The following is a 24,011-nucleotide window of genomic DNA, read 5'->3' on the forward strand; positions in this document are numbered from 1 at the left end:
AAATCCTCTTTTTAATTTCTCCATTAAGCCTCCCTGAGCCGCCTCGGTGGGGAAGGCGGGATATAAATCGAATCAAATGAAAATGAAATGAAAAAACTTACCTTGAGCTTTGGCAATCGCTTGATAGTTTTGAGAGGTCTGAGGACACGAAGAACACGCAAGGATTTAATGGTGTTGATATCCTTCCCTTTGCTGCCTCTGTAGAGATATGTTGGGTGGGGGCAGAAGAGCAGGAAAAAACAGTGAGGCCCGCATCTTTGCACTGGCTCAGGATTTGGCTGCCAAAGGAACCCATACTCTGCTATTGGCACCATATTCCAGAATGCCACTAAGAACTCCTATATTACCCTTTTTGTCATCCACATTCCTTAAAATTTGCTCCTTTTTTATTAACGCTAAGCCTAATTTTTTTTTTCTGAACTAAGATGTCATCCCAGAGGCAGTTCGACTTTGTTTGTCCTACGTATCGTTCCAGTTAGCAATCCATTCTTTTCACTCTTTCAGTTTGTGTTTTTTAATTTCCAATTTATAGTCTCCTACTCCCATCCACTGTAGTATCTATTAGAATTCCCTTTCATTATCTCTCCTTTCATCCAGTCAACTTGCATCTGCTTAAGAAATGCTTTAATCTAACGGTATCAAAAGCATCCTGTGAGGGCTTTCTTAAGAGGCCAGAGAAATACCACAGTCAGTCTTGTAGCACATATTCTTCTTTTTTAGAAAAAAAGGCTGGTCTAATTGTGATGCCTTCTAAGGGGAATACATGTTGAGTGCTGCTAGATACAGCCTCTCTAATTCATTCATTGTCCATTTTTCTGAGTCCTCCAGAGACGCAGAAGGGCTGTCACTTTAAATTGTATCAGGGTGTGAAGAGCAAAGTGATGCTCTTTAGGGCACTTATTCATGCCAACTGGCACACAGCGTCCAAGTATCTGTATAAAGTATTGAAATCAGCTCCTATTACTTTCTGCCTCTAGTCCTTGCTACATTCCAGGCTGGGTTGTAGGCTCATCATTCCAGACTCATCATTTTTCCACATACATTTTTCACAAGCAGCTTTCATTCAGCAACGGCATTTACCAAACTATGAACTGTAGATATCTCAGAATACATAAAGGGAAAGAAAAGATAAAGAACGCCAAGCACTTCATCAGCATCTCACCCAAATGGTTTAAACAGAACCTGAATTTCATAGTTGAGCAACAGTGTAAGAAAGAACTGATTTGGCCAATGTTATGCAGAGACTTGGGAGGTACACAGAATCAGAGAGTTAGAAGGGACCTCCATGGTCATCTAATCCAACCTCCTGAACAATGCAGGAAATTCACAAATACCACCCCCCATGCACACATCCCCAGTGACCCCTGCTCCATGCCCAGATGGCAAAAAAACAAACACACTAAAGGATCCCTGGCCAAACTGGCCTGGAGAAAAATTGCTGCCTGACCCCAAAGTGGTGAACAGCATTCCCTGGGCATGTAAGAAAAGACCACAAGAACTAAGCACTGATCGAACCCATACTGCTTTCCTTCTTATTATCTGCCTAAGTTCACAGAATCAGCATTAATATCAGATGGCCATCTATCCTCTGTTTAAAAACCTCCAAAGAAGGAGAGCCCCCAAGGAAGCCTGTTCCACTGAGGAACCATTCTGCCAGGAAGTTTTTCCTAATATTTAGTCAAAAACTCTTCTGATTTAATTTCAACCCATTGGTTTTGGCCCAACCTTCTGGGGCAACAGAAAACAACTCAGCACCATTGTCTATATCAGAGTTTCCCAAACTTTCCTCCCTTGTGGCCTGGTTATTTTTACACTTCTCCTTCATGGCCCACTAAAATTTGGGGGTGGAGCCAGGAGACTTTGGGGGTGAAGCCAGGAGACAGGAAATGATGTACAAACAAGCCTAAAACTTGCAATATTCTGTTTAGGAAAGGTAAGAGAATAGTGGGATTTTGCAATGCAATTTTAAAAATAAAACATCAAGAAAAAGCACAAGAATCACACAGCAGAAAACTAAAAATATAAAATGCTCTCAGCCTGGGAAAACATGAAATGGCATGGAATTTCAAGCTTCTCTCCCCACCCCCCAAGAAAGAAAGACAGAAAGACAGAAAGAAAGAAAGACAGAAAGAAAAAAAGACAGAAAGAAAGACAAAGAAAGAAAGACAGAAAGAAGAAAGAAAGAAAGAAAGAAAGAAAGAAAGAAAGAAAGAAAGAAAGAAAGAAAGAAAGAAAGAAAGAAAGACAGACAGCGCTGGGGAAACATAAAATAGCAGGGCATTTCAAGCTTCTTCCCCCCCTCCCCGCTCTACTCAGATTAGCAATGGCAAGGAAGGAAGGAAGGAAGGAAGGAAGGAAGGAAGGAAGGAAGGAAGGAAGGAAGGAAGGAAGGAAGGAAGGAAGGAAGGAAGGAAGAAAGGAAGGAAGCAGGGAGAAAGACTGACAGAAATAGAGAGAGAGAGAGAGAGAAGGAAGACAGGGGAAAAGACTGACTGACAGAAAGAGAGAGAAAGAGAGAGAAGGAAGAAAGAAGGGAAAAGACTGACTGACTGACAAAGTGAGAGAGAGAGAAAGAAAGAGAAATGAAATGGTAGCACTGGGGACACATGAAATAGCAGAGCATTTCAAGCTTCTTCCCCCACCCTCCCACCCCACTCTACTCAGATTAGCACAGCAAGGAAGGAAGGAAGGAAGGAAGGAGACAGGGGGAAATACTGACAGAGAGAAGGAGAGAGAGGAAGGGGAGTGGGAAAGAAAACAAATAGGGAAAAAGGAGAGGGAAGGAAGGAGGAAAGAGAGTTGGAAACAAACAGGCAGAGAGAAAAAGAAAAAAAAGAGAAAGGAAATAGGAAGGAAGGAAAAGGGAGGGAAGGAGTGAAAGAAAGGAGGGAGAAAAGGAAGAAAGAAAAAGAAAAAAAATGGGATGGGAGCAACTTACCTTTTAAACAGCTGACTCTGGCCAGGGGGAAGTCAGGCCAAGTTTGCCCCCCACGCGGCATCGCACTGGCCCCTGCGTCTCCTCCTCCCTCCCTTCCCCACCCCAGGTCAATTTTGGGCTGCGTAAAGCCCTCTGTTCCCCTCTTCCGCTGACCACCTCATCAGCGGGGAAAACGGTGCGCTCCCAGCGCTGATTCACCGTTCAGGCAGTCCGGCGGCAGATGGAAGGGATGGCGTCCGAAAAGGGCGCCGCGACTGTTCCTGCCCCCACACTTCCTGGATTGGAAGGAAGTGTGGGGGTGGGAACAGTCATGGCGCCCTTTTTGGACACTGCCCCTTCCATCTGCCGCTGGTCTGCCTGAGCGGCGAATCAGTGCTCGGAGTGCGCCGTTTTCCCCGCTGACAAGGTGGTCGGTGGGGGATACGGATGGAGGGCTTTATGCAGCCTGAAATTGACGTGGGCTGGAGAAGGGAGAGAGGAGGAGGTGCAGGGGCCGGTGCGATGCTGCTGGGGGGGAGGTGCGGGGGGGACGTCGACAGGAGGCCTCGTGACCCGGGATCGAGGCCCAGGTGCCCCGGTGCCGGGTCGTGACCCTGCCATTTGGAAACACTGGTCTATATGACACCCTATTCAAGTCTCAAAACATAATACTTAAATTTCTCAAAACATAATACTTAAATTTCTGTCCCCTTCTTCAGACTACGCATTTATACACACAATCACATAAAAGATCTTGCCATTATGGTATATGCCCAAGTAACATCTGGATTAGATTAATGCAATACACTCCCTGTGGGACTGCCCTTGTACACTGTTCAGAAGCTAGTTGGTACAGAATGCTGTTGACAGAGTGTTGACTGGAATGGGTCATAGGGACCACATCACTCTGGTCTTGTTCCACCTACACTGGCTTCCAATTTGCTCCTGGGCTTAATTCAAGGTGCTGCTATTGAGCTTTAAAGCCATGTATGCCTTGGGACCAACAAACTTTAATGACCACCTTCTCCCGTATGAACTTGGCCTGGTCATCTTTGGAGGCCCTGATTTGGTTGCCTCTGCCATCAGAAGCTAAATAAGTGTCAACTTGAGAAAGGGCTTTCTCAGTTATGGCACCAAAACTTTGAAACTCCCTCCCCAGGGAGATTCATGAGGAAGAAGAAGAGTAGGTTTTTATACCCACTTTTCTCTACCTTAAGGAGTCTCAAAGTGACTTACAATCACTTTCCTTTCCTCTCTCCAGAACAGGCACCTTGTGAGGCAGGTGGGTCTGAGAGAGTTTCGAGAGAATTGTGTGACTGGCCCAAGGTCACCCAGCAGGCTTTGTGTGGATGGAGGAGTGGGGAATCAAACCTGGTTCTTCAGATTAGAATTCATCACTCTTAAGCACTACCCAGCACTGGCTCCCATCTAGCTCCCTCTATCAGTGTCTTCCACCAGCAGATGAAGACTTTGGGCATTTTCCCACAGAGCTTACTGCGGAGCAACGTCCCTCTTCACCGTGCAGCGTCTGCGTGGATTTCCCACCAACTGCTCCGCAGAACCAGGAAGTGCCGGACCTTTTGCGTCGCAGATGTAAACCGCTAAAAACCAGTTTACGTTAGCGACGCAAAAGCCGCGGCTCTTTCTGGTTATGCGGAGTAGTTGGTGGGAAATCCGCACAGACGCTGCGCGGTGAAGAGGGACGTCGCTCCGCGGTAAGCTCTGTGGGAAAACGCCCTTTGCTTTGTTTTGTTTGGCATAGTAACAGTAACAGTTATTGGCCTTCCTCCCTGGTTTGGATGTTGCTTGTTCATATGTTTTTATTGAATTATTTTATAATTTTAAATGTTATTTTTAATTGTTCAAATGTTTGAATGTTTTTATGTGTGCTGCCTTGGGGGCCTTGATTGGGTAAAAAGGTAACATAAAAACATTTAGAATAAAACAAATAAATAAAAATGAAAAATAAATATTTGTTTGCACTGGTTTATTCCATGTGTTGGAAAAGGAGTAAAGGAAGGAGCTATAGCATATAACAGCACTAATCCATTTCTGCTACAGGAACTCATGGCACTGTGAAGAGCAATAGGAGCGTAGCAGCTTCGTACAAATACATTCTGCAGACCTACCAGAATGGGATAAATACAGGAAGCTTACTACAGAATTGCTGCAGAATAAATGACAAAAAGAAACATCCACATATGACATCAAAGAACATCTGCAGAACCATCTATTTCTGAGACAGAAAAAGTCAATGCATTCTCAAAGGCACTGGCAAAAAATAGTGCCAGGGTTTTCTGGTTATAGAATGTTACCAATATGAACTTGATTCATTTGTACTTCTGAAACGGAGAGCCAATTAAAACATTTAAGAAAAAGTATACAATAGTCTTTGGGAGACTGTACCACTACTGAATGCAGGAGGGAGACCTCAAATATTTGAATGCTCTCCATGTCAAAAGGTTATTGTGTATGGAAAGCTACCACTTAAAGGAAGAGTATTCTAGCCTAGCCTTCTCTATGACATGTTAGCTTTTTATTCAGAGCTTTTCCGCATGCTTGTCTGGCTCTGATTTTCTTGGTTGTCGATCCACAAGCACTGGAATTGCTTTTGGCACAGTTCTTCCACACATCTGCCCTCCCCTCTGCATTTTCTCAGTTGCAGTCAGTTTATTTTCTTCCATGCAGGCCTTCAATAGCGAGCATCTTCAAAGGTGGGCGCTGTTGTCATTGCTGGCATCACAGCACCCCTACTTTTAAAAAGGCACTAAAATATTGATATATTACTTGGCATGTTGTAAGAATAGGGCCAGATATAAGGGGAAAGGCATCTCTCCAGCAACATATTGATATTTTAGTGGTTTTAAAAAGAAAAATCACTTGTCTTTAGGGAGCGGGGGGGATAAGTAGGAGTGGTTTGACCACGACAGTCCAAACATAGAGCACTGGGCTTGAGGTAGGTGGGACAAAGAAAACTAACAGAAACATTATGCAAGAGGAAAAAGGCCACTCAAAATCAGGTTCCAGAAAAAGACTGAGGTAAAAGTGGTCTCAAAAGAACCAGAAAAAAAACTGCGAGAAAATGAGCAAACGAATGAAAACCAAAGGCAAAAATGCATGTGGAAATGGGGATAAACCAAAACAGAATGGGGCCAGAATCAGTAAAAAGCACTATCTGGAAAAGCCCTCACAGAGAATTATTGACATGAGGGAGGATTCCAAGAGCATTCTGAAATGATCCAGTCCTGGAACAGCTGTACCACATGCTTTTCAAAACTCTTGCCTCAGCTCATTATCTGTGAGAAGCATGATGTTTGAAAACCTTCTATCCAGTAGCAAACTGTTGGAAGAAATTCCAACACTGACCTCCACACACGCTAAGACAAGAGCATCACATATATTGTGACAGTATAAGCAATTCCAACTCCCTTAACACTATTTGTTTCTATCTTATGCATATTTATTTCTATGAACAAAAGGGAAATATGAAAGAAAAGAAGGAAATATATATATATATATATATATATATATATATATATATATATATATATATATATATATATATATATATATATATATATATATATATAAAAACTGGGAAAAGATATAAACTGTTCTCCCCATCTTCAAATTATGCACATAAAACCACTTCAAATATGTGCAGTGATGTGACATTAGATACCTACTCAAATGTTACCATCTGCATCCAAAGATGTAAATTGAGAGCAGTATGATGGACACATTGGGTGCATTCACACTGGATTTTACTGTGTAAGAATAGCAAAATCCACTAAAAGACATCTTGAGAAAGCACTCATTGATAGTATATGTGTTGCAGACAAACCTTCAAGTAAGTGCATATTTTCTCAGAACTTTATGTAATATTCAACTCTGATGCCTGTGCAATTATAATGACTTTCTTTGGTAAAAAAAAATCAGATCAATCTTACCATTAGTGAGAATATAGGAAATTTATTCTAAGAAGCCTACTAGTTGTCAGACAGGGTTTACATTCTTCCAACGCTCAGCTGCAATCTTTATGCCAAACAATGAGAACTTGGAGAACAATTTCCAGCCCCTGCAGCTGATTTCTACTTGGGAGGCTGATATACTTGTTTGGAATCGGATGTTAACTTGCCAAGTGGCCCATGTTCATTTCAAGTCCTTCTCTGGTTGTGAGAAGCATCTATAACAAAAAATATCTGTAGAAATGTTGTATGGTGTTGGTGCAGTTGTGTTACCTTGGATGAGTTGGTGTAGGCTTATTTGGCTAAACCTCTTTGGATCTGTTCAGGTGCCTCTTACTGGACCTTTACATCTTTCTGCTTTTTCAAGACCATGATAAAAACAATGCCCAAACCTTATAAAGAGGTTTAAAAGAACCCCTACTCAATAATGTTAAGGTATATGCCTACGATAAACAAAATGTGCAAGTCAGTTACAACAAAAACTTTCACATACTGTTTCACTTTAGATATCTAAGTAATAACTTAGAGTTTCAGAAAATGCCTTAGATCCTTAACAATATCAACAGACAGTTATTACTGTTACAGGTAGTAATTCCTAACTGGCGCACTGATACTTTTAACAATTCTATTTCCACACATGCAAACAGCAACTTTACACTATGAAGGGGACTGGAAAAATCTGCTGAGAAGAAGTCATTGCTAGAGAGATGGTTTAAAACATCTGATTGAGAACATTTTCCATCTCAAGGGAGAACCAATGGAGCTTCTGGATGGAACGAAAGCCCCCCGATTATAACCTTTCTGAAGGTCAGACACAAAGGAAACAAGTTCCGGCTTGTGACTTCACACTGTAACAACTGGATAACATTTCTTAGAAGCTCTGTTGGACAATATTATATGCACAGAGAGGTAAATTCTACGCTCATTAGCAACACATTCTGGCAGTTTGTGGTCTCTCTGGCTATGGCATACCATTATATTGTCTTTGTGTAGTACAGATGTTTAGCACTCATCAAAAAGAGCAAGTCTAGAGACCACAGAAATAAAAGGTTTATTCGTATGTAGAAAAAAAGAATAACATATTTACAAATTGTGGGGATGCTCTGTCTATTGAAGCGACACTCTATGTTCTCCAGAGGGCTTTCCTTCTGATGGCACTAAGTCTCAAAGAGGTATTTACAAACCACCCCTGTCTTTAGCCTCTAGGAATGTAAGAATATAATGAGTCTATGGCACAGCTTTCTCCCAAGTTGAAGTCAAATGTTCTGTCCACTGGATGGGGGGTCTTCTGCCCCTAATGCAGGAATACTACAAATAAAACTGGGTCCCCCAGAAAGTGAAACCAAGGTTGTTACAAACACTAAGCCCAAATCAATGTTAGATACAACAGAACGGATAGTTGCAGACACTAAGCCAAAATCAATGTGAGATATAACAGAACTGATGAAATGCCTGATGTTTGGAGAGATCAAGAGCTCCAGGATGTCTTCTGTTCCTATTGTATTAGCCATGTAAAGCAGTGCATAACCAAGATTACACAGATAAATAGAATGTGGACCAGAAAGTGAGTGAGAAAGAGACAGACAGAAAGACTTTACCGTGAGCTGCTCCTGTTGTGAAGTGGCAGTGAAAGGGAAGAGACAAGGAAAGTGAGTAACAATAAGAAAGAGAACACACAACACAAACCTTGACGAGCCCTCGCCCCTCGCCCCAGGCTCCTTCAGTCCAGCAGCTGAATGTCTCACCAAAATACTGCAATGGCTGCTCCAGGCAGGGCAGTCATTTCCTCTTCAGCTGCATTCTTGAGGTTATGGCTTCATTAAGGTTAAACCCTCCATGCCTGCCACAAATACTGAAACTAGGGCATAGTCCAACAATAGTGGACAATGTGTTTGCATTTCTTACAGCAAATAAGGACAACTCTGTACATCTTTGCTCACCCTAGCATTTTTTAAAAACTAAACTGAGGGCAAAGAGCTACAGCTTGGCATCTTTCAAAAACCTGTTCTTCCTTTCCTCAGATTCCATCAATACCTTATTCAGGCAGCAATTGCTCTTTACACAATCTTACCCTTTACCCTAGATTTATATGTCACTTGTTCTTCATTCACTGTCTGTTTCTTGATTCACTTTTTTTTACATACCTCCTATATTAGGATTTTCTTGCTTCTATTTTTAGGGTCAGAGAAATTTCCACTGAATTAAGGCAACAGTTTAAATCTGTGGTTCTATCGCTATTAGCACCAGCCGACTTAAAGGGTTGCTATTGCAAGATGCTGAGTACTGTTTGCTACAAATTTAATGTCAGTCACTTTCACAAGTTGTGAAATGGGACTAGATCCAGAGCTCAGGGTTTAGACCACTAGATATTGTGCTTAAGTAAATAAACAGGAAGAGGGAAAGTGACACGGCATAGCCTGATCTCTGCAGATCTCAGAAACTAAGCGGGGCTGGTACGTGGATGGGAGACCATCAAGGAAGACTCTAAACAAGAAAACAACCTCGGCAAACAACCTCTGCTTCTCACTTGCCTTGGAAACCCCTTGCTGCAGTCATCACTAGTCAGTTGTGACTTGACAACATGTACATACATATACACACACACACGCAAACAGTAAACCTGAAGTACTAGTCCTGCAAACTATTCATTAGCAGAAACATGCCTTAACTTTTCCTCTGCATTTCCATTCCTTAGTTAAGAGTTGCTTGTTCCTAGCCTTGGGTCCCACCACTGAAAACCTATCTGCACTCCTTCATGTACTTACGAGGCAGTGTCCCACTGAATTCAGTAGGGCTGGGTTCCAGTTAAAAATGTACATGATTAGGATGCATGCCATACCACATGTTGTAGAAAGGAAGCTAGGCAGTAAAGTATTGAGACTGTCTGGAATGTATTGCAGTCCCTACCCCAAAGCTGATGCAAATACACTCCTCCTCCATATAGTGAAGCTAATTTTTCATACAAAGGATATAGCTCTGCAGGCTAACCTCAGAGTCAATGGCGTTTCTATGAGGCCAAGTTTTTCTCACTATAACTGACTGACTAGTTAATGTAGAAAGGCAATGAGAGAGACAGCAAGCCTCTTTTCTCTGGAGTGTTATTACCAGCTCTGATTCATGACAGTGGCCACAAAATGTGTCTGTAGACACTGGTGTGGCTATTTCTGATACAACAGTATGAAGTAACACGACATGACTACAGCATAGTATATAACAGTCAGGAAACAGCAACATATCAAAACAATATAGATCCTTGTAAGATTAATTAAAGCCCGTGTGATTGGCTCAACAAAACAATTTCAAGGCACTGATGAACTTAGATGAAACTGATGATGACAGACAAGATAGGACTAAACTAGATCACTAATGATAAAGGACACGTGAAGGTAAGAAAAGGAATGGTGCAGCAGAGGGTGGTAGATTCATCCAAAGTGATTAGCTATTGGGAAACATATCTAATAAGTCCCTGCAATGTTGCTTGCAGCAGCTCTTTAAAGGTCAGTTAATGTTTCAAATTAATCCCATTTTGTCACTTTTCCTTAGTTGTTGCTCTCAGTAGATCAGGAGGAGTCACCACCCCTTTTGAGCCTGGAGGACCCATTGGAAATCTGACACAAGGTGGTGGGTGCAACCACAAAATGGCGTTCATGAGAGGTGGAATGAACCACAAAATGACACTATGGGAGGTGGGGCCCCACACAAACGAAGCCCAAGTGCAGGGGACAAGAAGAGTAATTTTAACAAATACACTTGGAAAGAGGAGAGAGAAAAAATAAAATTGCTACTGAAATGCATTATTTTAATTTGCACAGCCAATCAGTTCTTCAGTGGCCAGACGGAAGTCCTACTGGGCAGGAACACCACCTGACCTCACCCACTTTCTAAAAGCACTTGCCAGGTTGGGACTCCTGCAGAAGATTATAAAAGAAAATTAGAACTATTTTCATTTCACCCCCCTTCTAGAGCCATACAATGCTGATCATCCTAGAAATCGAAATTGGGTCCTCTTCAGATCCCTAAAGCTGAGCTGTGTGCCCACTTCCATGCTGGACCACCACAGAATATGCAAATATCTTGGTGGATGTATTCACAGTACACATTCAACTCAGCATGTATCAGGGGTCAAGCGCCACTGTGCTGATTGAGACACTCAAAAGAAAAGAACAACATCTGGAAGACTGTGCTATAGCTAGATTTAAGACCATCTAATTATCCCCTAGAGAGCCCCGTGGCACAGAGTGGTCAAGCTGCAGTACTGCAGTCAAACTTTCTGCCCCCGACCTGAGTTTGATCCCGGCGGAAGCTGGGTTCAGGCAGTCGGTTCAAGGTTGACTCAGCCTTCCATCCTTTCAAGGTCATTAAACTGAGGACCCAGCTTGCTGGGGGGAAAGTGTAGATGACTGGGGGAGGCAATGACAAACCACCCCGTAAAAAGTCTGCAATGAAAATGTTGTGATGTGATGTCACCCCAGGGTCGGAAATGACTGGTGCTTGCGCAGAGGACTACCCTTATCTTTTTAATTATCCCCTACAAAAACTGTCAGAAGTCATGGGGCAGAGTTTTGCCCTAGTCATGCTACTGCCTTTTAATGTGATGTGTTGTAACATCAAGGCCCCTGTCCAGCACATATGATAACATCAGACTAGAAAGTCACTGTGCTAGGGTTAGAGTATTAATTCTTCTCTCAGCTCCAAAAGCATTTTATGTGTAGAAGACTCGCTTTGCTTGAAAATGCCACTGAGATTTAAAGAAATAATAAATAAAACCAGTCAGGGTAATACAAGGGCCTGAGCTTCCTGTCTCAGACCTTCAGCTCTTCATCAAACCAAAGGCAATGTTATGACCCTCCAACATGCTTCACCATGTATCAACCCAAACAAGCCCGACGCCAAAGCTTAGCATTTCACAACTGCTGGCCAAAAAAGAATTCCCCTGCTCCCACTCTGTATTTGGGCTCCTCTACCAGGAGTTTGGTATAGGGGGGGGGGGGGGGACCAGGCAATGAAATTAGGAGGCAATGCTACCTATTCAAACTGAAAGGAGCAGTCCTGAGTTCCCTACTTATATGGAATAGCAGGATGTACATACTTCTGTGGAGACCATGGAATTTTCCCATTCCACGCAGAAGACTCAGAACTACAGAAGGAAGCTGCTGATGTGTGGAACAGCTAGGTAATGGGTGCAGAACATGCAAATAGTGGAGGGAAGTGGGGTAAATATTCCACTGGAAAGGCTGACTGCACCATCCATCCTCTGAGTTGTTGTGCCATTTCCTACTGCTCTTAGAGATTATAGATTGAAAACCTGAGGTAAATTTTATAAAGTATGGACCACTCAAAAAAAAAATATGGAAGGATCTCAGTGTTGGCTAAATATGGAACACAGCTCTTCAACTGGCTATAATTTCTATGACAAGTAGAACTATTGTGTGCCCGTCTGTTCTAGGACCAACTATTCTGGGAGCAATTAAAGGTCCCAATCCTGACTAAGGCATAGGGAACCTTCACTGTCTTCCCACATCTACACAGCAAACAGAAGATATCGCTGTATGGTTTTTCCTTTCCGCAGAGTTCCTGTTTGCTAATCCTCCTTTCTTCCTTCAAAATAAAAGCAAAGAAAATCAGAAACTAGGGCCAGTTCACACGTGTCCTATGAAATGGACCAATTGTGATACAGAGATGGGACACCTATTACAACAGACCTGGGAGAGGGAACAAGATAAATGTTAGCTTCTTGGTTTCCTGTTGTTTTTATCGTTCTAGACTACACTTTCCCAGAATGTGCATAAATTTGCAAAGTTCTTGATGTACAGCTCACATTAATGTTAACTCACTAATCATCAAATCTAGGTACGGAATCCAGGAGCCTCCAATTTAATCTACAGTACCCTATTTTGCCAAAGGGAGTTTACAGATATCCTATTTTCCTTTTCACATAAAAAGGGAATACAACAGCATTGGTACCTCTTTGTTTTCATTTTTTGTTCTTCATTATGCTGTTATGAATCTTTGTGTAGTTCCTTTGTGTATGTATGTCATGGAAGTGCATATATGGGTGTATATTGCTTCCCTTCAAGATTGTGGGCTCAGATTTTTAATATTTATATTACATCTTTAATAATGCTGCATATATATGATTACATCTGTATACCGTATACCCAACTGAACCACACACCAATAATTTTGATGTGGGAAAGAGAACCTCAAGCCAGACAAAGTGGTAGAGTATCAAAGTGGTAGAGTGGACCTTACATGCAGAAGGTCCCATGCTCAGTCCTCCAGTTAGAAGAATCAAGAAGCAGGTGATGCTGAAAAACTACCACTTGTGACCCTGGAGAGCTTCTACCAGCCAGAATACGCAGTACTGACCATGATAAACCAATGCTCTGATGCCATACACGGCAGCTTCATATGTTCATGTGTCCATTTTGCGTTGCGGGCTTGTCACAGTTTAATACTCATTTTGAACTTAACGTACTTTGTTGCAACATATTTCACTGTATCTGGGTTACAAATGCACCCTGAAGAAGAATGTTAATCTAGGACAATCTAGGAATAGATATGGGAGGAGCGTAAACTTCAGCAGCTACTCATGCTACTGTCAATGACTAATTGCAAGAAAATGAACCAATGTCAACTAGGGCTATATTTCATCAGCTACCCTTGCCAGTATAAAAGCATCATTCCTTGCTGGTGAGAATTATTGGCTTTGCCGGTCTTGTTTTTGCCAAGGAAGCACCATATCCTGAAAGTCTGACTTCTACCGATGTGATTTCTTAGGGCGAAATAGGAGCAGATTTTTGTTGTGGACCATTCAGCATGGAATAATTGGCTGAGTGTACCACAACCCTGAACATTCATGAAGATTAAGAGGGACAGTCTGCCATTCCTCTGCTTGGCCCTTGGGAGAAGCTCCGCATGCAAGGAGTTTCCCAAGCCAGAAGGGAGGACATTTGAAGTCTCCATGCTCTATAAAGTCTTCAAGAGGCACTGAGAAACAAAGACAAGGCAAGAGGCAGTGGAACCAAGTTGCCTATGTGCTGAAATCTAGTAGTACAACCCATCATGCAGCAAGCTTCATGAAAGAGATCTTTCTAGTGAAAGATGCTGTGCTTTTTGGAGAAAGAAGTAAAGGCAAGCATTATGACTTCCTAATGAAACTCACGTGAAGGCAAATGCCACCAGTGCTCCACTGACCACAATGAAATCCAGAATGTTCCACAGGTCCCGGAAATAGGCACCTTGATGAAGAACCAGTCCTAAGTCTATCATCTGCAGAAACAACCAAAATAAAGTTACACACTTGAGGCACTGTGCATTGTTTGGGTTACCACAACCTTCAAGGCCAGGCTTGATATCAGAGGACGAGTGACTGGATCCTTCCAAGGTCTCTAAAAGTGAACAGCAGCCATACTATTCATTATTGGAAGCCTCCCTGAGCCATTCGTGGGAAGGGCGGGATATAAATTCTAAATAAATAAAAATAAATAAAATACTAGGGCTCCCTTTGGCTCAGGAGCATGATGTGGGGGAGGGATGTTTAATCCTTTTCTTCATCACAACGTTGCTGACTTCGAACTGTCCCATGGAACTGCTATTTGCATTATTGGGGGAAATATACAGGTTTCAGTAAGAGATAGGCCCTGGCATTTTTACCATGTTATCACCTGTGTTTTCTGTAATATTTGGAGATACGTATATATACAATAATATGGAAAAATGCTTGGCAACCTCAGAATGTGGAGACATATCTCTAATCAGTGAAGTGACCCTCAAAGTATCATTGGTTTTCCATAATTAAAAAAAAAAAAAATCTAATGCCTTTGTAACTCAATCCTCACCATGTTTATCCAGAACTAAGTTTCATTGATTTATACTGAGACTTACTTCCAGGAAAATATGTTTAAACTATTGCATTAAACTATCAGGTGCTATAGTGTTGGTATCAATCACACATACAAGCAAGTGCAATGCACACGAGACAGCACAGGCTGCGGGAAGTCAAAAGAAACAATTTACATTTGGGACTGTCAATAACTTAGATATATATATATATATATCCCCCTTATTAATGAATTTTGGTAAGGGCATAGATCAACCATCATGGTAACTAACAGAAAAGAGACAGTATTTACAGACATTCAAAAGCTTGCAGCCTGCAGTGTAGCTGCTAGGCTGCTTCTGCGCTGTTTGCCTCCCTGGGAGGGAAGAGTCAGAAGTCGCCCATTTGGGCGCGCAATGTGAGGGGCGGGGCTAGCCGCTTTAACAGCTAGCTCCACGTTCACCTCAGTTGGCTGTTGCTGGGTGTGTTTTTCGCCTACCCTGCATAGCAGTGCAGTGGATTGTGGAATTGGCTCAGGGAAGGTGCCTTTAAATAGTTGGTCACTTTAGTTGGCAGGTTTTTGGGGTTTAGGACACTATGCGGCTAGGGGAGGACTGCGAAGCATCCCCCTTTTGGGGAATTTGGGGTCTGGCATGAACAACCTGGGGTTTGAAGACCCGGGTTTGGAGATTGCAGACTGTCCAGGAGGCTCGGCTAGAGGGTGCCTTTCTGGCGAGATGTGCGTCTGGGTTTGGGGCCCTCTGGTGCGTGCCTCCCTGCTGGGCCTGCCTGGAGGAAGCTGAGTCGCTCAGCTCTGGCTGGGGGGCTGGGTCTCTCACCCGTTAATGGCAGGGGAGCGGTCGCGGTGACCCCTAGCCCTGGCCAGGCCGCTGGTGGGGTACCCTTGCTGTTTATGCTGTTAGTTAATAAAGTGGCCCAATTTTATTCCAATGCATTGTGCTTGACTCTTTATTCCGACCTTGGGGGGCAATCCATTTTGGGTATCAAGTCCTGCTGATCTGAGCAATTTCAGTTTTCTTTAAAGGCCTGCAACAGCGCGGAGAGTCCAATTACGATTTATGAAAATGTACAGAAGTGAATGGCTTAAACTTCTTCCCCACTTCCCATATGGCTGCTATATAAGTGTAATTTTACTTTTATAAGATGTTGGGAACATCCAGTCTTGAATCTTCCCCGTGCTTCATCTGTTTTGACCCTAAATTTATGTGCATTTGAATCAGCACTCATAATTTTCAATGTATGTTTTTGATGAGGAGAAGGGGCTGGCTACAAACCAATCTATATGCAAAGCAAATCATCACCATAACAACTCTCCTCTTTGAATTATGCCAAAGGACCCATGTTAGTAAAGAAAAATCAACCCTGCCTGTATGGATTACTCAGAAGGAGAAAGAGATAAGAACTGGGCAAGAAGGGGAAAGCGGCTTCTGCGGTAAACATTTAAGGACTTGTTTCTATTTCCTGCAGAGGTGTGTTAAGCCTGGGCTCAGCTGATCATGACACCTCACACCTTACTATTGGGCAGGGCTTTTTTTGTAGAAAGAGCCAAAAAGAAACTCATTTGCATATTAGGCCACACCTCCTGATGGCCACATTGTTTTGAACAGGGCTTTTTTTGTAGAAAAAGCCCAGCAGGAACTCATTTGCATATTAGGCCACACACCCCTCACACCAAGCCAGCTGGAACTGCATTCCTGTGCGTTCTTATTAAAAAACAAAACAAAAATAAAACTCTGCTAATGGGAAACGGAGCATTCTTCATTTTGCTTTGCATGTGAGGACAGACTTTCAGTTAGCGGCTGGATAATCAGATCTGCCTCACAGCTGTGCAGGCAACACACCAGCCATGTTTGTACTTCAGCCTAGGGCTGAGCTGAAAAGGGAAGTGGATTTTTATGAACATTTTGGTAGCCCCTTCAAAGGGAAGGGCTAAAAGGGCCAGCCCTGTCGCGTGGGGTTCCACCGCCCGAGGCAGAATCCCAATGCGCACCCCCCAGGAAAAAATTATTGTGCATGTGCTTTGCGTGATAATGTCACCCAAAAGTGACCTCATCACACTGGGCATTTGGTGCTTCCTCTCCCCAGCGCTCACCAAGTTCAAAGGGTGCTGAGGACTGGAAGCACTGTTCTTTCTGGGCGTTGAGGGGCCGGGGGAACTCCTCTGACCCCTCAGAGCCCAGAAAGAACACTCGGCGCTTCCCCTCCCCAGCACTCTGTGAGTTCAAAGGGCGCTGAGGACGGGAAGCAAGCTAGCAAATACTTCCGTGCCCTTTTCACGGCTGGTGCATGGGAGTAGGCAAACTCGGCAATTGCCTAGGGCAGGTGAGAGTGGGGAGGGGTGCCCGCCCCCCACCCCTGCTGGGAGCTGGTGCCCTAGGCAATTGCCTCGTTTGCCTACTCCCATGCACCAGCCCTGAAAAGGACACAGAAGTATTTGCTAGCTGTGAAGGAACACATCCCCATCCCATCCTGGGCTGCAAAGAAACTAGGCCCCCTTTGGTACTGTGATGCAGAAGCCTTCTCTCCCCTCTCAGACTGAGGGCAATGAAGCTTTGTTTGCCTTCAGTGGGTCGGCCATGCAGCCAAATCCGATGAGCTGTAGAGCTTTACAAAACCATGACTCTCCCAATGTGATCCCTAACTGAGGAGTAGGGTTGCCAATCCCCAGGTGGGGGCAGGGGATCCCCCGTTTGGAGGCCCTCTCCCCACTTCAGGGTTGTCAGAAAGCGGGGGGAAGGGAGGGAAATGTCTGCTGGGAACTCTGTTATTCCCTATGGAGATTTATTCCCATAGAAAATAATGGAGAATTGATCTAAGGGTATCTGGGGCTCTGGGGGGGCTGTTTTTTGGGGTAGAGGCACCAAATTTTCAGTATAGCATCTAGTGCCTCTCCCCAAAATACCCCCCAAGTTTCCAAAAGATTGGACCAGGGGGTCCAATTCTATGAGCCCCAAAAGAAGGTGCCCCTATGCTTCATTATTTCCTATGGAAGGAAGGAAGGAATTGAAAAGGTGTGCCGTCCCTTTAAATGTGATGGCCAGAACTCCCTTTGGAGGTAAATTATGCTTGTCACAGCCTTGATCTTGGCTCCACCCCCAATGTCTCCTGACTCCACCCCCAAAGTCTCCTGGCTCCACCCCCAAAGTCCCCAGATATTTCTTGAATTGGACTTGGCAAGCCTACTGAGCAGTACCATGCAATGAGAACAAAGCAAACGGCACCGAAGGAGCAACAGGGAGAGATGGCGAACAGCTGTCAACAAATGGTTTTCTTGGGAAGGGGGAGATATTTCTTATGATCCCAAATGCTACTTTTGCTCTCACAATGTTTGCCGATGAATATTTGGCTCCAATTCAGCCCTGGCTACACATGCTCCTGCGGCTTGAATTGTTCTGTTCCACATCAAGGTAAGCGAACCACGTTCTCTACCACAGTTCCCTGGGATGACAAGCCCAAGCTCCAGCCCCACCAATTACTAACCTTAACAACCATTTCAAAGGTGAAGACACCTGTAAAGACATAGTCAAAGTAACGGAGAACCTATAGAGAGGAAAGAAGTATAGATACAGTAACAGTGTACAGACAAGCCAGTTCAGGCCTCACCACCACCTTTGGAGACAGAAACCCAAATCAAATTTGTGGCCCAGCCAGACGTTTACTTCTGAGCTGAGGCCACAATGATGGGAGCAAAATCTATGCATAAATCAATTTCAAATGGCAGCACTCAAAGAAAAAAACCTCCAGCAAACAAGTAGAAGAGAAAAGGCCCTATAAGCTATCCCAACATCACTGAAGGTCAGGGGTGTCAAACATCTGGCTTATGGGCCAGAACTGGCCCACCCAGGCCTTAAACCAGGTCTGTGGGGCTCTTTTCTTCCCCTCCTGTTATCACCATTTGAAGCTTCGAGGCTGACAAAGTTCCCTGCTCTTTCCGTTCCCTGACTTTTCTGCCTTGTCTTTGCAGGCTACAGCCGGAAGTAAAGCTGCAAGGAAAATGTGGAATGGATTTTCCAGTAAGGTCTCTGTGCCCAGATGAATAGGGTCCAGAGATATTAATGGAAAATCCTTCGCACATTTCCCTTGCAACATTGTCTATGCTGCAATGTGTTTCAACAGAGTGGAGATCAGTTTCACTTTCAATGTTCCTATATAATAAAGTTAGAGTCTATTATATTCTTATATAGATGATTGAAGCTCATGCTTCCCAGAGTTGTGTCTCTGCAAATAAAGGGTTGATGCTTTGAGCCAGCTTGTCTCTGCTGAATGGACCTGACCTAGTGAGTACTCTAACCTGGGCACCACAGCCAAAGGGGAATGGAGAGCCATTGCCAATCTGAGATGCTTGGGAGAGCAGGGGAGAAGCTTGCAAAGCCATTTCATTGTTCCCCAGGCTCAGAACATTTTATATTTTTAATTTCTGCTGTGATACTTGTGCTTTTTCTTGATGTTTTCTTTGCAAGAGTTTTAAGCATGTATTTTATTTTAAGTTAAAACATAATCTCTTTAACGGTGTTTCTCTGTGTCCTTTATAAAGTTCATATCTCTGTTACCTCACATTACGTTTTATGTTGTTGTTGTTGTTTGTTTGTTGTTTACAAACAACAAACAACGTTTTATGGCACACATGACCCAGCCCCACAAAGTCCCATTTGTGTCAGATCTGGCCCTCCTGAGTTTGACACCCCTGCTATAGGGCATTCTGGTCACTCTTCTTCTACCTGTTGTGAGATGTTTTAATATCACAATGGAGAGTTTTCCTGCTCGTCACTTTAGGTTAGAATTTTGAATATCTAACCCTAGTACCATCAACATGATAGAGTTCTCATTGTAAAGCTAGTGCAAATAACCTGATTGCTGTAATCTATCTCCATGGCTGCTCCGGCTCATCCCTTGATTGTTGATGGTGTTAGGAATGGGATGAATATTGGACTGTAAGTGGTTGAAAGCAAGAGATGAAGCTTTTTCAGTTTGGTCCCAGGAAAGTTCTTTTTGGGGACTGGGGACACAAAAGGAAGTGCGATGTTCTTGAGGTTTGAGCAGGAGCAGGCTCTCACAAAGAAGAGAGAGTGCCATGGAGCTCATGAATCGTGGAATGAACAATTCACTGATCACAGTCACATAATTCATCATTTAAAAAAAATAAATAAAAATAAATTTAACATATCAACTTACCTCCAGATTTGCTAACACATTATCCAACCAGCCGACCCCTTTACTGGCAGTACAGAAAATACCCCCCAAACTTATCCAAAACTTGAAGGATTTTGTACACTTTTTCTATAACTTTTATCCTCGAATTTTGTTTCATTTCCTACAATTATTGGCAAGGTTACAAAACCATTCAATGCTGCCACACGGGACACTACAGCTGTGCTCTGAGTGAGCAATCAACTTTGCAGCATTGCCTACACTGCAGAGAGGACGATGTCTCCTTGGGGTGAATTATTCCAGCTAGGAGGTGTGGAAGCTGGATGCTGTTCTGGGTCCTATGATCCTTCCGTTCATCTATTAAATGGATTTAGGATCCTTTAGTGATCAGGATGTATTTTATTATTTCAACCCTAATCCTAGCACAAAGGTTTCTTTTATTAGTGCCTGCAGTACAGAAACGTAGAGTATCAATCAGCCCTCCTTCCTACCCATCCCTGGTGGGGATACTGCTCTAATTATTTCACTCATTTTTTCCTTGGGGGTTTTACACCAAATCTGCCCAGCAAAGCTCTTGAAAAAGAAAGTGCAGTGTAAGCTGCTTGCAGAGTCTGGCCATGATTTATCCCCCCCCCCCCCTTTTCTGCCATTGCCTCTCTCTTAACCTATTTAAACCCAGCTGCCTTTCTGTGAAAGGAAAGAGGCTTTTTGTGTATTTCTGTCTACTTCCATAGCATCCCCAACTGCTCCTGGAATAGACTGTAATTTTATGGATAAGATTATGGAATTAGGAGGACTGCTTCCACATCAAGGATTTTTCATGTTTCTGCCACTCGACTGGAACTTTTTTCATGTTTCTACATGACACCATCCTCTGTTTGTGTACAGACCATTAAGAGCCTATTCTTTTCACACACATTTTCTTTATTTTAAACCTGCAAAAAATGCTATTTCCTGGGCTGGATGCTATCCATAGGAGCAGCGCAGTTTTTTGTGTCTGGAGGGGGAAGAGCAGAATTGCAGAACTTCAGTGAAGTGCTAGTCACTCTTTTCATTTGTTGATGACCACCAGGGGCCAGTCCCTGGCAACAATCAACAGAAGGTAGAAGAAGAAGAAGAAGATATTGGATTTATATCCCGCCCTCCACTCCGAAGAGTCTCAGAGCGGCTCACAATCTCCTTTCCCTTCCTCCCCCACAACAGACCCCCTGTGAGGTAGATGAAGATATTGGATTTATATCCCGCCCTCCACTCCGAAGAGTCTCAGAGCGGCTCACAATCTCCTTTCCCTTCCTCCCCCACAACAGACACCCTGTGAGGTAGATGAAGATATTGGATTTATATCCCGCCCTCCACTCCGAAGAGTCTCAGAGCGGCTCACAATCTCCTTTACCTTCCTCCCCCACAACAGTCACCCTGTGAGGTAGATGAAGATATTGGATTTATATCCTGCCCTCCACTCTGAAGAGTCTCAGAGCGGCTCACAATCTCCTTTACCTTCCTCCCCCACAACAGTCACCCTGTGAGGTAGATGAAGATATTGGATTTATATCCCGCCCTCCACTCCGAAGAGTCTCAGAGGGGCTCACCATCTCCTTTACCTTCCTCCCCCACAACAGTCACCCTGTGAAGTAGATGAAGATATTGGATTTATATCTCACCCTCCACTCCGAAGAGTCTCAGAGCAGCTCACAATCTCCTTTACCTTCCTCCCCCACAACAGTCACCCTGTGAGATGGGTGGGGCTGGAGAGGGCCCTTTCAAGGACAACCTCTGCCAGAGCTATGGCTGACCCAAGGCCATGCTAGTAGATGCAAGTGGAGGAGTGGGGAATCAAACCCGGTTCTCCCAGATAAGAGTCCGCACACTTAACCACTACACTAAACCAGGTAATCGTTTGCTTTGTGGACAGAGGGAAGGGGATTGTCAGAGGTTCTGCAAATACAATTTTTTAAAAAAAGGTTGTTAATGGTATTGTGTTACTCCTATCCAGCATTACTCGTGGTCTTTTTTTTAAAGCAGAAGATAATCACCCATAATTCAGTCAGCCTTTAAGGGAGGTGGGGAAGAATTGTCCAAGAGGTTTACAAATACATGGAATTTAATTTTTTTTTTTAAGGTATTGTGTTATTGTCTATACAGTGTGGAGAATTCTGACAGTCATGTGATAACATGGGCAGGGGCTTTCAGCCATGAAGGGGAAACCACCACTAAAAAGGAGAAGAAAACAGATGACACTGGGCTGTCTGGAATCTCCACTGTAAGGGCTATTTCACACGGAATTGCATCAGCAACCAAAGCACCATGGAAAATCACCCTGGTGTGGAAGCAGCCTGGGAAGAACAATCCATCCCCAAATCACTTTTGTTAAAGATTCTCAGAAGGCCAGTGGTTGGCTCAAATCCTTCCATGGGGAAACAGCAGCTGGGAGAAGATATTAAGGGGAAGTGTAAACTATCCTTCACCTAGATCACAGTCTGATTCCCTCCACCCCCCTTGCTCTGTGGCTATCTTGAACTGAAACACACATAGAGGAGAATTGATCATTATTCCTTTATTTTCTTGGGTAATTTGGCCTAGAAGTGAAAGACACCAAAAGTTCAAAGCAAGATCCCGTTTTCTCCCCCCAGAACTCTCTGGTCTGTTGTGATGAAGTAGTTTGTGAAGGCCTTCCAGCCCTCTTTACGGAGACACTGTTCAGCTTCCCTCCGGGATTATGCCAGCTGACGAGATCATGAAGTAAACAGGGACTGCCGTGGCAATGCCACCACTGAGAAGCACACTTGCTTCCTTTGCAATTATCTATGAGTGTCCCTCTGGGATATTTTGGACCAGCCTGGGGTGAAATGTTTTAAATATCCACAGGGGCATATTCTATCCCCTTTGAAATGTGAGGCATTTCAGAACTGACTATACCTAAGAGGGAGGGCAGAAAGCAGCCAGGCACCCCTCCAACATGCTAAATCCAGTACCAGCTGGAAGTCATCCGCCAAATGCCGAAGAAGGGGCCATCGGAGGGAGGGAGAAGAAACAGCTAGATGCCTCTCCATGAAGCTTGGATCCAGCTCAGTTGGGAATTGTCACCCCAAGGAACATCTGGTATTAGATTTCAAATCCTTTGACCTTTTTGAGAGTCAATTTGAAACAAGTTACCGCAAATATAAATAGGTATGTCTGTTTCAGAATCTGAAGCTTTACCTCCATAGCTAGGAAGCCAAAGAACAGTTTCGGTGGAGATTCATAGAAGAGGAGGCTATGTAGCTCAAACTTACATTGTTTCGGGGAGCGCTTGGCTGCACAGGATCTTCAGCAGCGAGTGCAATGCTGCTCATGGCAATCACCATCAGGATGGAGATCTCAAAGTAACGCAGATTGACGATGTAATGGCACAGCCTTCGGAATCTACGGCAAATATGCAAAGGCGTGCTTTATTAAGGCCGACGGGCACCTTTCCCCCGTTGTATCAGGTATCTTTTGGCTACCATCCATCACCAGTCTTGGGTTCTGGATCATATGCCAATCTTCCTAGTATCTCCTAGCACTGATCTGGATCAAACCTGTGGACCCCACCAGCATGACACCCTTCCTTCTCTGTACAAGTTCACATGCATACAAACAGGCCACCACGACTGGGCCCAGACCAGCAGGAGGTGTCCCAAATCAGGCTGGCACAAAATGGAGCAGCGGCAACCTGTCCACACACTTCCCTGCAAAGTGCCTGCATCCCACATGGGACGCACCTGGCGCTGTCACACACAATCCCTGTAGCTTGGTTTGGGGTTTTCCCCCCATTCATTTATTGGTCATGTGCATGTGTGCCCATGCACCTATGCACTTGGAAGCAATATATATAGGTCCAGGGAAGTGTCCGCAAAAGTTGCTACCTGGTAAGGGATACCAGGAGCGGGACAGAAGGCAGATGTGTGTGTCTGGATTTGATTTGTTGACCCATCTGCGAGCCGTCCCTGTGTCAGCTTAAAGTGCCGGTCTGGACCCAGCCAATCAGTTTTCCAAAAATCCAGCCTTTGCAATATCAAGAGGCACTTCTTTGAATCAAATCACGAACATGGAATGACTCAGTTGATTAACCATATTCTTATTTCAATGCTATGTGGGATATGGTATCCATATTGTT

General features: G+C 43.8%; 1 protein-coding gene across 4 annotated transcripts in view; it reads right to left on the reverse strand.

The window, feature by feature from the left end:
* The window catches only part of CACNA1A (calcium voltage-gated channel subunit alpha1 A), a 599,049-nt gene that overhangs the window by 160,833 nt on the left and 414,205 nt on the right, over positions 1-24,011 (reverse strand). For all 4 annotated transcript variants that reach the window (XM_060240686.1, XM_060240689.1, XM_060240688.1 and 1 more), the window contains exons 24-27: positions 23,149-23,278; positions 18,209-18,268; positions 14,051-14,157; positions 102-198 (exon numbers count right to left, since the gene is read on the reverse strand). In XM_060240686.1, the coding sequence (XP_060096669.1) occupies positions 102-198; positions 14,051-14,157; positions 18,209-18,268; positions 23,149-23,278 (394 nt within the window). The remainder of the gene's footprint in view (positions 1-101; positions 199-14,050; positions 14,158-18,208; positions 18,269-23,148; positions 23,279-24,011) is intronic.

This window comes from Heteronotia binoei, chromosome 5 (genome assembly GCF_032191835.1).
Source record: "Heteronotia binoei isolate CCM8104 ecotype False Entrance Well chromosome 5, APGP_CSIRO_Hbin_v1, whole genome shotgun sequence".
NCBI classification, from domain to species: domain Eukaryota; kingdom Metazoa; phylum Chordata; class Lepidosauria; order Squamata; family Gekkonidae; genus Heteronotia; species Heteronotia binoei.